This window comes from Ixodes scapularis, unplaced genomic scaffold (assembly GCF_016920785.2).
Source record: "Ixodes scapularis isolate PalLabHiFi unplaced genomic scaffold, ASM1692078v2 PGA_scaffold6__148_contigs__length_123643588, whole genome shotgun sequence".
NCBI lineage: Eukaryota > Metazoa > Arthropoda > Arachnida > Ixodida > Ixodidae > Ixodes > Ixodes scapularis.
Genome location: NW_024609881.1, coordinates 57,490,218 through 57,504,375, shown reverse-complemented (window position 1 = coordinate 57,504,375; position 14,158 = coordinate 57,490,218). Strand labels below are relative to the sequence as shown.

General features: G+C 49.4%; 1 protein-coding gene across 2 annotated transcripts in view; it reads left to right on the top strand.

The window, feature by feature from the left end:
• LOC120838079 (eukaryotic elongation factor 2 kinase) overlaps positions 1 to 14,158 on the top strand; it is a 35,498-nt gene that overhangs the window by 17,449 nt on the left and 3,891 nt on the right. For both annotated transcript variants that reach the window (XM_042294684.1, XM_042294685.1), the window contains exons 7-11: positions 1,078 to 1,227; positions 4,631 to 4,867; positions 6,298 to 6,459; positions 7,803 to 7,967; positions 11,249 to 11,578. In XM_042294684.1, the coding sequence (XP_042150618.1) occupies positions 1,078 to 1,227; positions 4,631 to 4,867; positions 6,298 to 6,459; positions 7,803 to 7,967; positions 11,249 to 11,578 (1,044 nt within the window). The remainder of the gene's footprint in view (positions 1 to 1,077; positions 1,228 to 4,630; positions 4,868 to 6,297; positions 6,460 to 7,802; positions 7,968 to 11,248; positions 11,579 to 14,158) is intronic.

Sequence of the window (14,158 nt, the reverse complement as noted above, 5' to 3'; positions counted from 1 at the left end):
GCTTTGACTTTCTACTTGTCTTCTAATTGTCCTTTGACTTTCTACTTGTCTTCTACTCGTTCTTTGTCTTCCCACTTGTCTTTTCCTTGTCTTTCTACTTGTCTGTTCCTTGTCTTTCTACTTGTCCTTTATCTCTCTACTTGTATTCTGCTTGTCCTTTGTCTTCCTACTTGGCTTCTACTCGTTCCCTGTTTTTCTACTTGCCCTTTGTTTTTCTCCTTGACTTCTGCTTGTCCTTTGTCTTTCCACTTGTCTTCTACTTGTCCCTTGTCTTTCTGCTTGTCTTCTACTTGTCCCTTGTCTTTCTGCTTGTCCTTTGTTTTTTACTTGTCCTTTACCTCTCTACTTGTCTTCTACTTGCCCTTTGTATTTCTACTTGTCTTCTACTTGTCCTGTTATTTTGTGTATCATTCTTGGTGTAGTGCTAGTAACCTTCAGGCATGTCTTCTCGAGCTGTGCCCCTAGGTTTCTCCTCTCCATTCTGTTGACTCCACCCATTCTCCAGTGAATGGGATGTGTGTGTTGTCGGTTTCACGGTGGATGTGTTTTCTAATATTAAACCAGTTATAAGTAGCGCTCTGTGGTGTGTGCCTTTTCTATTGGTCCGTTGTTTTTTAGCGCTTCTAACCTCTAAACACATTCAGCTAACTAGCCCAAATTCAAACCTTTCTGTGCTCTCCACCCCACTGACTTCTCTCCCCCCCTTTGACTTTCCCCGTTAGGTCGGCCCGTGCCCACAGAGCATGGAGAATGACGGGCTGCGGCCGGTCACATGTCAATTTTTCCGCCAAATTTAGGAGGTAAACTGAGTTTATCTATAGGGTCACATGACATCAATTATCCCGTTAAATCTAGCAAGGAAACCGAATTTGAGCGTAGGTCTCGCGACATGTCATGCATCGTCAATCCGAGCGGGGAAACTAAATTTGAGTATAGGTCACGCGACGTCATTTTCCCTGGAGTAACTAGCCAAAGAATCTTTCGCGTTAAAAAGCGCGACTTAAAAAAAGAAAATTCCTTCGTCGACCAGTTGACTGCATTGTTTTCCTGAGCTTGGTTGTGGTGGTTCCGTTGCAGGTGGACATCTTCCAGGTGTCGGTGATAGAGTTTGTGGAGCGTGAGGGCAGACCCCTGTACCACCTGGAGCACTTCATCGAGGGGAGCTACACCAAGTACAACTCCAACTCGGGCTTCATCAGCAACCAGGACACCAGGCTCACCCCTCAGGTGGGATTGCAGCCCTCGACTGGACTTGTCGGAAAAATAAGCATCTACGGATTCTCTCTGGCTCTTCAGATAACTATTGAACCTTGTGTTCTCTGCCTGCCTCTGCACGGCACCATTTTCCCATCGGATCAGACTAAAATGAATCGGCATATAATGCGGAGGGCAAGTCGTCTGCTTCTTTCGGAGGGGTTACAGTTAAGTCAGAACAACACCGACTTGTGATTGGCTTTGATTGGAAGGATTGGCGAGGAGATTGAACTATAGGGGGTGCTCTGACCCGTTCGTTTCCCCACACCTCGGTGTTTACCCGACGCAAGGCCTGTGCACATGCCCACAGGCCTTGTGGGCATATCCATGTCATCTTCTTGAATAGAGCACGGGGCACAGTGTGATGTAAAAATACTAACAATAAACGAAGTGATGCTAAGTGCTGGATCTCTCCCGGAAGCAGTCGTCGGAGAATGCGAGCGTGACCCACTTCTGCTTTTGTGCTGAGCTGGGCATCGTACATGCTGCATTGTTCATGCAGGCCGGAACGGTAACAAGAGTCTCTTTTCCCTCACCGGAGAACACAAACTCCAGCCAAACGCTGACGCCGCGTTCGGTTTAGTCAGCCGAGCACCAAGTCATTGTGTTTGTTGTCCCCATCCGTGCAGTTCTAAAGTTAACCGCTTGGGGCGTAACGGTCTGATCTCTTCCCCTATAGTGGGTAGACCCCAATGCTAAATGCCTTGTGGTCTACCCACTATTTTCGTCAATTGGCCAATAAGAACTCTGCTTTCTGACATCATCGCAACCCCTATGCAAGAACCAGACGAGCTTGCGCTCCGCAATTGTGCGGAACCGAGATTGTCAGACATTATTCGACTGCCAGGGAAATTGATGTCACATGACCCGACGTCATGTGGTATCACGTGCCCTCTACACCGATTTGGTCTATCCCACTACATTTAGTGGGGAAATTGACGTCGCTGACCAAGTCGGTTTCCCCACAAAACTTTGTGAAGAAATTGGTAGTAAAAATATGGGTTCCTCTTGACTCCCCAAAACGACTGTTTAATGTCTTCTAAACAAATTTAAACAATCGCTCCTTTTAAGTACTGCATTTCATGCATGAGAGCAAGGGCTCTGAAACTCTTTGACCGCGAGCAACCCACATATGCCTCGAGCGGCTGCCAAGGAATTTTGCTCATTAATATTGATGGACTAAAGCAGTGCAGAAGCTTACAGACCTTATAAACAATAATACAGATTCTAGGGAGAGCATACTAGAGAGTGTCTAGGGAATGCATTCTGGGGAATTTAGGGCAAGCAGAAAAAAAGAAAAAAGAAAACATAGGGGCAGGGACGGTTGAGAAAGTTTAAACGCTCGTGGAACCCACAAGAGTACTTCGGGGAACCGCTAGGTTCCTTGGAGCCCAGTCCAAGAACCCAAGAATTATAGGACTTTGGAGACGAAGGCCCAATCGCACACTTGCGTTTGCTCGCGGTGGAGTTCTCGCAATCTCTCACGACGAGAGAATGCATTGGCAAGCCGGCGCCGTCCATGAGGTGACTCTGAAACTGGATTTCACTAGAGCGAAGGTTTTGCCATATTTGCGAGATAAAATGCACATACTAGGCTTGTTTGATTTACCCTCCTCCCGCACTGGTGCAGAAGGTGCTGGAAAATCGAACAGACCTACCATTTACAAGAAATGGTCGTTTATAACGTCTGAAGTTTTTCTAGCCAAGATAGAACGGTGCACGAAAAAAATAGGAAACATACCGAAGTGCCGAGGGTTCCACAGCCATCTGACAGATGACACCACCGTGTGTCCTCCCATCGTGAGAGATCCCAGAAAGATTTAAAAAAAAACACTGAAGTGAAAGAAGAAAACTTTTTTCTTAAAAAGCATAATTGGAGCACTTATTATTTTTTTTTTTACATATTTTGCACAAAAAAAATTAACAAGTCTTCAGTGCAATGTTTACATTGTTGGACGCAAATTAGGTGGAGGTCGCGGCTCGTTCTAAGGCCCGTTCACAGATCAGTGGCCTCGCCCATTACTACTGGATTCGCTTGACTGCTTGACTGAATATGCTCAGGAGCCTATTGTTTCCACTTCCCGACATTCGGTGGGTGTGTCTAGTCTAGAAGCCTGAGAGCGCCTGCTAGTCGTGCGAGCAGACACGCTGCAGCCTCCGGCATCGTCTGCTATTTCACGCCACCGTCTATCGTTGTTTGTCGTGCACAGATGCGGACGTGAAAGCTCTGCGTCGGCCTCCGTCTTCGCCTTTGTCCGTTTTCTATTTCGCCCCCGTCTAAAAACGTTTGCAACGCTTGCCATACGCGACTTTGAAAGCGGGGTTCTAGCACTCCAGCATGCGCGAGCCACGGTCCAGTACAAGGGTCTGTCAGCTTCTGTCGATGCGCGGTAATAAGCGGCTGAGAGGACTAAAAAATATCAACAGAATAAATATGTAGTCCTTCCAGCTTTTCTGTTCTTTTTTTTGTTCGCTTGGCATCCGCGAGCAAGGTCGGTGAGCCTCAGGACGCGCAACTAAAATGCAACCTAAAAATGTTTGCATTGGCAAGCCAGGTTCAATGCAAAACGTAGAGCTACTTTCCTTTTGAAGCAAAAGGATGGGAATAATTGCTCGGAAATTCTTACATCTGTAGGTAATAATTTCAATGTTCCTGCACCTCCTCAGTATTGAAACCATGGTTGCAGTCGCAATCCCTATGGTCGCACAATTCACAGAGCAGCGGGGCCGCTTTTGAGTGAACCAGTATCTTTACTTAGCATAAACACGCACAAAGGAACGAATCAGTCCAAATCGGCCAACATAGTTATGGTCGGACGCTAGGCCTAGGCCAGTCCCGCTACCGCCTGCTACGAACTCAAGAACCCGCACAGCGCCAACAGCGCTTTCGAAGGGGTGTACTTACGACAGTTGTTTGCTGCAAACTAGATCGGTTGAGGAGACCTTTGTCTAAACACCTCGGTGAACGCAGAACGATTCGCGCTCATTAAAACAGACGACCTGCTCTCGTTGATCACTCCACAGACGTCGGCAGCCATGTTTGTCATCATTTGAAACAGAAGCGGAAAGGCAATTTTTGATAATTTTTCAAAACAAACTCTATTTAGAGTATTTGTTTGTCAAACATAAAAATATTGTTGATAAAATACTATTATGGCACAAAGAGACAATTTTACAACCAACATTTTGTGCATCAATCATCTCTCCATCCACCGACAGCTGAGAAAAGGTGCTTAGTTTTGTAAGCGCCGGGCAGGGCCTAGAGCAGGGCCACCCCCACTAAATTGCATCTAACAAAAAAAAAAAAATCACTTTAGTTTGTTGTAAGTGTTGCTCTTCATCTTTTTTTCTTCGTTTGCCTTTCTTCTGAGCGCAGGCATTCAGCCACTTCACCTTTGAGCGCTCGGGGCACGAGCTGCTGGTGGTGGACGTGCAGGGGGTGGGGGACCTGTACACGGACCCCCAGATCCACACGGCGGGGGGCCAGGACTACGGGGAGGGCAACCTTGGGGTGCGGGGCATGGCCCTCTTCTTCCACACCCACCGCTGCAACTGCGTCTGCAAGGGCCTCGGTCTCACCCCCTTCGACCTGGCACCCCACGAGCGGCCCCAGGTAACGCCCTTCTTTGAGAGAATCCAGAGGGACGGGTAAAGACGTAGCAAAGACGGCAGTCAGACGCTCGGTTCGGTAGCCGTTCCCAAGCTCCTTGTCTCGTCGTCGGTGCCTCAATGGCTTTGCCGTCAAACTTGCGTTAAGCGCGTTTCACGTGCTGCAATTTTGTGACGAAAATTGCTGCCGCTGCCAGTGCGGTTCGCAAGGTTTCATTTCACGCAAGCTTTTTCTGCCACCGCAATGCCCAATGTTGCTTGCAGCAAGCAAATGCTGCTTACATTTTTTTTTCTTTTTAAGTAAATCTAAAGATGCATTTTAAACACCAAAGAAATCAATCTTGGTGTGCCTTTTCTTGTTTTTTTGTTTTTAAAAGCTCTTCCTTTTAAACGCATTTGAGTTATTCCCAAGGGGTGCAAACACATACATGTTGTAACACAAAGGGGAAGACGAAAGAGGAAATCAAACTCGCAAAGACTCTTTGCGGAACCCAGACACGCAGGCTAAACCCCTTCGAGGCTGGGCACACCACTGATGCGGGAAACGAACCCACCAAAAAGAACTTGGCACGAGGAACCAGATCGGCTGTATATTTTCTCTGCATCTCGTCTCTTGGAAACATGGAAACGCCATTCTATGTACTGCTACATGAATGGCCACCGAGGATGCTGCCACTCCGCCGCTCTGGTCCGGCGAGAAATTTTGCCCCTCTGGAACCGCGGTTGACCAGAGCACCACAGTGGCGGGAATCGTGCGCCCTAGGAGCAAATTCACGGGTCTTAACTTTAATGTTGCATGCCTAAGGATGTCTGTCAACTCTGATTTCTTTCATGTACTCTGCCCTCATCTTCTGCCGGTATTTTCCCCTCGAGTCTACTCGATTCACCATTCATTACTGGGGGACGTTACACCCGAGTAATTGTGACATTGCCTTCGGTTCTACATTTGTTGAGTTGTGACTGCTGTGGCGCCACTGTCGGCACGGTGCATGCACACTGGACTGCTGAGCGCAAGTTTGTCCGCTAGCCTTGCTCAGAGGTTGCACCGACGTCAGAACTTCGAGCTCCGATTGGCTCTGGTGGAGGGATAGAGGGTAGACCTTACTGCTAGCTACCTCGAGGTCTACCCACCATCCTTCCCATCGGAACCAATCGGAGCTCGGCGTTCTGACGTTGCCGCAACCCCCGCTCAAGATGCAGATGAGCTTGCGTTCCACACTGCTTGCACATGTCTGTGCGTGCTCACGCTTAGGAAAGATCTTTTACAGCTGTTGTTTGTTATGGGTGGATTGCACTCAATGTCCACGTCATTCTCTTACTTTGTCAAGCTCTGCTGGATGGATGGATGATAATGCCTGCACCCCCTGTAACGGGCAGTAGCTTGCAACGCCTGGGCATACAGCTCACTCCCAGGTTGCTGTGCCGTCGTTGCAGAACGGGGTACCCCCGGTGTCCCACACGCGCCTGCGGGGCTCGGAGGAGCTCTGCGTGGGCATGTCGGAGTACGAGCGGAGCCACCTGTGCGAGGCCCTGGCTCCGGCCGTGCGGCAGCGCTCGCGCAGCAGCAGCGAGTGGAGCGACCGCATCAAGGCACAGGTGGGTCGGAGTGCCACACGTTCGGAGTCTCCCTTGCTGCCCCGCCGACGGCACGGAGCGGCTGCCCTCGCGCTTCCGAGGCAGAGCGCCGACCTATGGGTCCCCGGGTGACGGGTTCGAATCTCATTCGAGGTGCCCCCCGCAATCCGACCGGGGCTCGTAGACCTTTTGCCCGAGAGTGTCGCCGGCAGATGCCGTTGCATTTTGCGTCCTGCCAACTTCCGGTCAAACGAGAGGACAAACGATCCTCGGCATAACGCCGCTCGTCGAAATGTCTGAAACGTCTCGTCGCCAGTTCTCAGGTGCTTTGCGAGAGTGTTGGCTAGCGAGAGATTTCTCAAAGGTTTTTGAATGCTCCGGCGAGATGAGCGATCATCTCTTCTGTGTGCAATGGCATAGCGGAAAGACGTTGCTAAATCTCCAACTTAAATATTTTCTGTAGCGCATGTCTCGGAACGAAACCGAGCGACCGCGAGCCTCTCGGGATTCAGGAGAGCTCTAGCGTTTGCAAACACGAAAAGGATTTAACCGAGATTTTGATTGCGCGTCGAAAGATTCCTGGGCAGCCCAAATTAATCCTCAGGTCTCATGCCAAGGCGTGTCAGGTGTCCTTTGCTGGCCTGGCATGCAAAACCTGTAAATTTGTCTTAATATTATGGAGCCATCAACCATCGCCTGCTAAGACGCCTGAGCGTAAGTTTGAGGGTGATATGAATGCATTCTCTCCCATTGTTTGAAATTTTGGGAGAAAGTGTGGACTCTGGGGTTTCGGAGCGGATCTTTCATAAGAGAAACACATCTTTTTGGCGACTTTTAAACGGAGCACAAAGACAGTGGGATAAACGAAAAGTCGTTACCGGTCATTTTTCTGGGGAGCTCTTACAAGAATCGGTTATGGGAGTGGCACCCGGAAAGTGGACAAACAAACGACGCGCAGCTGCAAACGTCTTCCGTGAAACTGGCATCGTACGTCGGAGGAGATGTCGACAGCGTGCACCAAACAACGAAAGAAACGGCGCATCGCCTTCGACGTTGAGCAGCTGCAATCTTTTTAATCCGAAAGCATTAGCTGGGGGTCCCATGGAGTGAAGCCAGCGTTGTTTGTAATTGTCCGTCACATAAAACACAACAAAAAATTTCATACATTTCGGTCCAGGTGGGAATCGAACCCAGGCCTCCGGGGTTCGAGACCATGGCAGAGGAGCAAGACGAGCACGCTCCTCTGTTATGGTGGCTTCACGGTTCCGGCTGACTAAAGCTTTGCATAGTGCGTGCGTCGTGCTTTCGCATTTCGACATGTAGGCGGTCCTAAGTGTCTGTGCCAAATTTTGTTTGTTCCACAGGACAGCGGCTTCCGCAGCCTGAGCAGCGGCAGCGAGGGCACCAACGGCGAGGACGAAGACCTGACCCTGGGCAGTGACGAGGAGCCCACCGAGCGTCCCAGCGCCCTGCCCCTGCGGCTGATGAGGCGCACCCGCTACGACTCGGAGAGCAGCACGCTGGGAGACGTGAGTGAATGACGTTCCCCTTCCTCGCCCCCTGGGGCGGTACCGAAACGATCTGTTGTGCTAGTCAAGCGAACGAGCAGTGGTCAGTGACGGCTAAAGAGACGCGGGATGCGTCTTGTTACGTTTGCTCTTGCCTCGTGGTTCGTTTGTCTGCATTCTTACCGGGCGGTGCCACAATATGATTGGCTGCGGAGCAAAAACGAAAGGCTCTGTACTCGCCGCGTCGTGCGTTTCTTAGGCTCTTGACGACTGCATTCGGCGACGGCTACAAGGGGCACTGACACCCAAAGGTTGTACCTTTTTTTTTTGTTGTTTAACACGATGCAAGTTGTAATCACAGACATGCAAAAAAAAGATATACTAGAAAAAATTTTCTTACGCGTGCGTGCGCCTTTTTATTTTTGGCGCCCCTCTCACCTTTTCGCTTCTTTTTATTTGTGACATAATCGATTATGAAATTTAGAAGTTTTGTAAATGACACCTTTATAGTATTAACGGCATTCGCAGAACGTGTTTTTTATTGCAATTGCAAATGCACTAAAACCATTCTTTTCGAAATACCTAAAATCGAAGTCCGGAGTGATGTCGCCTCCTGGCTTTTTATCCTCCCTTGGAAAGCGTGGCGCACCGCGGCGCTGGGCACATGCAGCACTGAGGATGGTGGGTGAGTCGGGGTATCGGACGAAGCTCTCTTTCTTAGGCGCCTGACAACCTCTCAGACTTTGAAAAGAAAATCGCCAAACGGTCAAAACAACCGGGTTTGGTGTCTGTGTGCCGTAGTTTCGGTTGTGACTCTGCTGGTGTAGCCTTTCACGCAGAACCAGCGCAACGTGGCCAATGTGTCTTTCACGTTGCTCGCAAAAGTTCACTGCGCGTTCTCTTCGATTTCCTACCGTTTCGAAGCATTTGAGATTGCTGAAAGGGCCGTAAAAGAACTTCAAACTCGAAAGTTCAAGCGTCGTCTGCTCTTTCCCACCGTTTCGAAGCATTTGAGATTGCTGAAAGGGCCGTAAAAGAACTTCAAACTCGAAAGTTCAAGCGTCGTCTGCTCACAGCGATTGGCATCACGCACGGAGAAGAGCGCTGATCGTGGGATGCGGGCGAACACGACACTTCGGGTTGGGACAGTTCGGAAACGCGAGAAACTAGTTGTGGGCAACTCATTCTTTTTGATGTCACTGCACTGGTGCAGATCGTGCGGGAACTTAAATTTTGGCTTTTGGAAATTGTTTTTTTACTTGCCGAGTTCCCAAGTTTCGAATTTTGAAAGTAATTTCCATGCATTGTTTTCAATCGATTTGGATAATAAAAAAAGATATGATTTTGACCAGTCAGTGCCCCTTTAAGAAATGCAAAGCATCGTTTCATCTTTTTGTGGAAGTACCCAGGTCATCTACAAGTCGTGCGCGTCTCAAGATGTCTTGTAGCCCAAGAATAATGGTGCGTCAGGTGAGCTAGAAGATTGTTGCAGGATGTCTAGGGCTGCATGTTGCCTTGCCAAGACATCACCAGGACATCTACTTCTTGCCGGGACTTCTAACGGACGTCTCTCTCTATTCTAAGGGATGCGGGAGAAACGGCACTGTACATGACTATGAGACAACTACAAGACCTCTCATGTAGATTCATACAAGACACCTCTTGTAGAAGTCTACAGGAACTCTGTGAAACTCTTTCTTGTAGACATCTGCAAGACACCTACAGAGCATCTCTCTTGTAGACATCTGCAAGACACCTACAGAACCATCTCTCTAGTAGACATTTACAGACATCTCTCAAGATGTCTTTTAACCCGAGAACCTGCAAGACACCTGCAGAACATCTCTCTTTAGGACCTCTACAAGGTCTCTTGCTAGCACCTTCTATTGGAGAATAATGGTGTATTAGGTGAGCAAGAAGACCGAAGACATGTCAAGACATCTAGGGCTCTATAATATCTTTCCAGGACGTCTTCTATGTCTTGCAAAGATTTCTAAAAGGCGTGTTGCTATTCGATGGGACACAAGAAGAGATGGCACTGTAGAGGGGTATGAAAGATCTATTTGACCTGTTTTTACAGCGGAGCTGTTAAGGGCTAGTTTCCCCACGATCATGTCCAACGCAAAGAAATGTCGACACGAAACTCTGGTTGCCGCCGTCGCTCATAGATGGCAGTAGCTGTCCCGAGTGTTGTGTGTGCCAGTTGTCCGCTTGCCGCCGTCGCTCATACATGGCACAACCTTTCAAGCCTTTCCACTCTGGCTTGCCGACTTGCGGCCGGCCATTACTTCATTCCTACCATAGTACAGCTTCGCTGATCTTCCTTCTTCACCAAAGTAAAAATGCTAAAAGTTTCTTTTTTTTTTTTTGTAGATTCCTAGGAGAGATGTCTTGTAGATGCCTATGAAACACCTATAAAAGTTCTCTCTTGTAGACATATGCGAGACATCTTCTATCCCAAAAATAATGGTGTATTAGATGAGCCAGACGACATTTTGTCAAGATGTCTTCCTTATCCTGCCAACACTTCTAATGGACGTTTTATTGTTCAGCTGGATACGGCTCTCATCTCAAGCGAGCGAGCGCCGCCCGTTCCATGAGCACGTCCGAGCCGAGTTCCAGTGTCTGCTGGACCAGCGCGTGGTGTTGCGTTTTTGGGGAGGTGCAGCTGTGGCAGGCTAGCCCATCAGCTGCCCCTGGCCCAGAGCTGGTGACAAGATATCTTTTTTTTGCAGATGTCTACGAGACATTAAGAAACATCTCTCGTAGACATTAAGGAACGTCTTTTGTAGATACAAAGGACCATCTCTTAGAGACATTAAGAAGCTGTAGTATAACGTGCCACAGCTGAAGCACCAAAACGAAAGGGAAAGAAAGCAGAGGTACTGAGCTAGCACGCAGAGAATTGCCCAGACTACGGTTGGCTCCAAACACTTCTTTTCACTCGTATGGTGGCGGCTGTTTCCTTGGTCTGAATCTCCAGCAGGCCGGTTCGAACGTGCTTGGCGGCAAAAGAAAATTGGCTTAATGGGCTTGGTGACTTGTGGGCCACCTAAGTTGAACGCAGTTCAAGTCTCATGGAGCCGAATTAAAAGTGCTTTCATAACGCGAGAAGTCCAAATATTGATGCCTGTTGTGGAAGTTGTGTTCATCATGCGAGTGCCGAGTGCATTCATTGTGCGAGTAAATACGGTATACATCTAAGTTCATATAGCATTTTCTCGCCATCCAGCAAGGATACGAAAAGAGACACCACTCGAAACGGCAGCCCTTGCTGCAACCGAGTGTGGCCCTTCTTCCAGGAGCACGACCGGGCCGAGTTTCAACGCCTGGTGGCCCAGCGCGCGCGCCCGTCATGCGTGCTCGGGGAGGTGCAGCTGCGGCAGCTGGGCCAGCAGCTGCCCGCGACCCAGAGCCGGTCTGTGCTGGGCCAGATCCACCTGGAGATGGCGCGCTGCCACCAGACGGGGCGCTTTGGGGCCGAGGAGGACGAGGAGGGGGACTACGACCAGGAGGCTGCGGTGTTCCACCTGGAGCAGGCGGCGCAGTGCGGGGCCCTCGAGGCCCTGCTGGAGCTGGCCAGGGCGCACCTGGGCATGCCCCACGACCTGCTGCCGGACTGGAGCCTGCCGGTGCGTGCCGCGCGTGCCATCGCGACCCGACTTGAGTTGGATCGCGTCCTTCCCCGAGCGTTGCGACCAGAGAAAATCGCATTGCTCCCAGATTGGTCCGTCTGTTTAAGTTCGTAACGTTGATAGGACCAGCTTTTGGAGATTTTATGGCTGCACACGTGGCCTCCGTGGTGTCATGTGGTACCGACGTCGTTACAAAAATACTGCAAATGTGTGGTGTTTACAGATCTGCGACGTCACTTGAGTGTGAGGTCATGCTGTCATGTGTCGCTTCACATCACATGACACCACGAGGCCATGTGATACTGCGAACTGCGATTGCTTTATCTATTTAGAAAGTCGTTGCAACGTGCCCTTCGATGGCCCGCTTACTGCGCCTGCAAAAGCAGGAATGCAAAGAGGCTTTATAAATGCTATGCATAGAAAGTGCCTTTGAAAGAATGCCTTTCGACAGGGGCAGTCTTTTGTGTTGTGTTTTTGTTTTACGGTTGGCGGGTGTTTGACCTGTTTAGGGTGATTCGTCTTAGGGTGAAACCTAGTTCCATGCAATAGTTCTCCCCCGAGCACGTTTTATTAAAATCGGTCCAAACTCGATGCATTCCCGAAAATGGGAAAAGGGCAGACTGTTTGAGACTCCCAGATTGGAAAACGAAATGAGAGAGAGAGAGAGTAGTGTTGAAAAGAAAGGAAGCCTGGAACTTGTTAACCACACCGTCGATTGGGGGCAAGCCAGTTCCAGGTTGGGGATGGGGAAAAAGGGGATTTTATCAGCTTAAGAAATTAATTAACAGGTAGACGGTTTCAGTAATTTCATTTTGATCCAAGAAACCACAGAAGCGCCCGCTTCGTTCAAGCGCCCATATTTAGATTAATCCAGTTTTCTGCGAATGTGCGGTGGGCACTTCACCGGTATTTTCGGTATAAACTCGTTTTCACCTGAAGAGCCGTTGTAAAAAAATGTTTAGTTCCTCGGTATGTGGACCCAAGATAGTTGTGTGTTATTTTATCAAGACGTAAGCGTTTCGAATGCAAATGCATCAGTTTTTTGTCCAACAGCCAGACACTCTAAGAACTACTTGTGCAGCATACAAGCTAAACTTGAAAGATGCTTTTCTTCCATGAAGTGACAACGAAAGATTGCAAAATCTGAAAAATCTGAGGGGGAGAAAAACTTGGGAGTTCCCCAGATTTTAGACTGTAGCACTCGTCCGTTTTAGCCCCGTGACAGACCTATCAAACAGACTGTTCGCCGTTAAGCCGGCAGGACGGTGGAAGCTACAAAGTTGATTAATTCCGCCGTCTGCGTGCAAGTGTGCACAGAGAATGCGAGCATGTTGTGTGGAACCAGCGGTTGATCGGTTTGTCAAACTATTAGCTTTTGCTGCTCCGTCTGCTTAGTGATGAAAAAGATATCGCTACTGCCCCATTCCTCCCGCGGGCCTGTAGCTCCAAAACTCCGAGCGATGTCCCCAGCGAGAAAAGTCTGACATTTCTAGGTCGTGTCTTGGTTGTGCGCCACCATGCTCGCGCACATCGATAAAGATTTGTGAAATAAAGAAAAACAAGAACAAGAAAACTGAAGGGAAACCATTGCAGAATTTTGATAGGAAAGGCACGAGTTACACTGTTCTTTTGATCATCTCAAATATTTTTTAAATGCGTCGGCATTTTGTGCTTGGTGCATGCAGCAGTCTTCGGTTTGGGCTGGACTGAACTGGTTTCGGGAGGCCCTGGCACAGTTGCTGCCGTGCTTTCGGTCTGTCCGTTTGCTCGTTACGCCTGCCTCCCGTAATAGAGAAAAAGTCTTCTCGCGTGCTTGTAATGACACGCCGCCATCAACGCACGCTGCTGTTACGGTGGCATCGGTGCGTGGGCACATAGTTTCGTTTCCCTGGTTAGTACAACGTATGCGACGACGTAATTCCAAGGCACAACGACAACTCACTTTGCATGAAATTACCGACACCCAAGAAGAAAGGTCAGCTCGCCGACCCAACGTGCTCACATGACAAAGAAGACGGGTTTTGGCACCGCTCGTCCGAGCGCAAGAAAAACTTTGTGAGGTCGGACTTCTTGTCCTTCATCGAGTCGAAACCCCCATGCTAGAGAATCATTGTAGCGGCGGCATGATTTTATAGTTCTTTCAAGCGTTTCGTCTGCGTACGTAAAGGGACACCGGCAGAGACGCATATTGGGACGCTAGGATGCGGTGCCGCCGTACGTCAGCATTGAGCGGTCGTGTCTCATGAATGCCGCAACTATGGTGCCCAAAACGCGCCTCCGAGCAGTGTGTTTAGCCTCTCATACCACCCATGCACCGAAAGCGGTTCCAAAGTGATGACGAATGATGTCGCAAAAGCCGGCGTATCGTGTAGGATCTCACGATCCTGGTGGTTGGTTATGGAAGTCCTGGGAGAAAAAAAAACGAGCGTACGCGAGTGTCGCCGTTCTTATGGCATCCCAACACCCGACTGACGAAGCTTCCGTGTACCGTCTAGCCGTAGAGCGACCCGCAGCAGAACGGTTATCTGCCACATCCATCACTGCCGCTGCAACACCGCCAGGATTGTGGCAGACAAC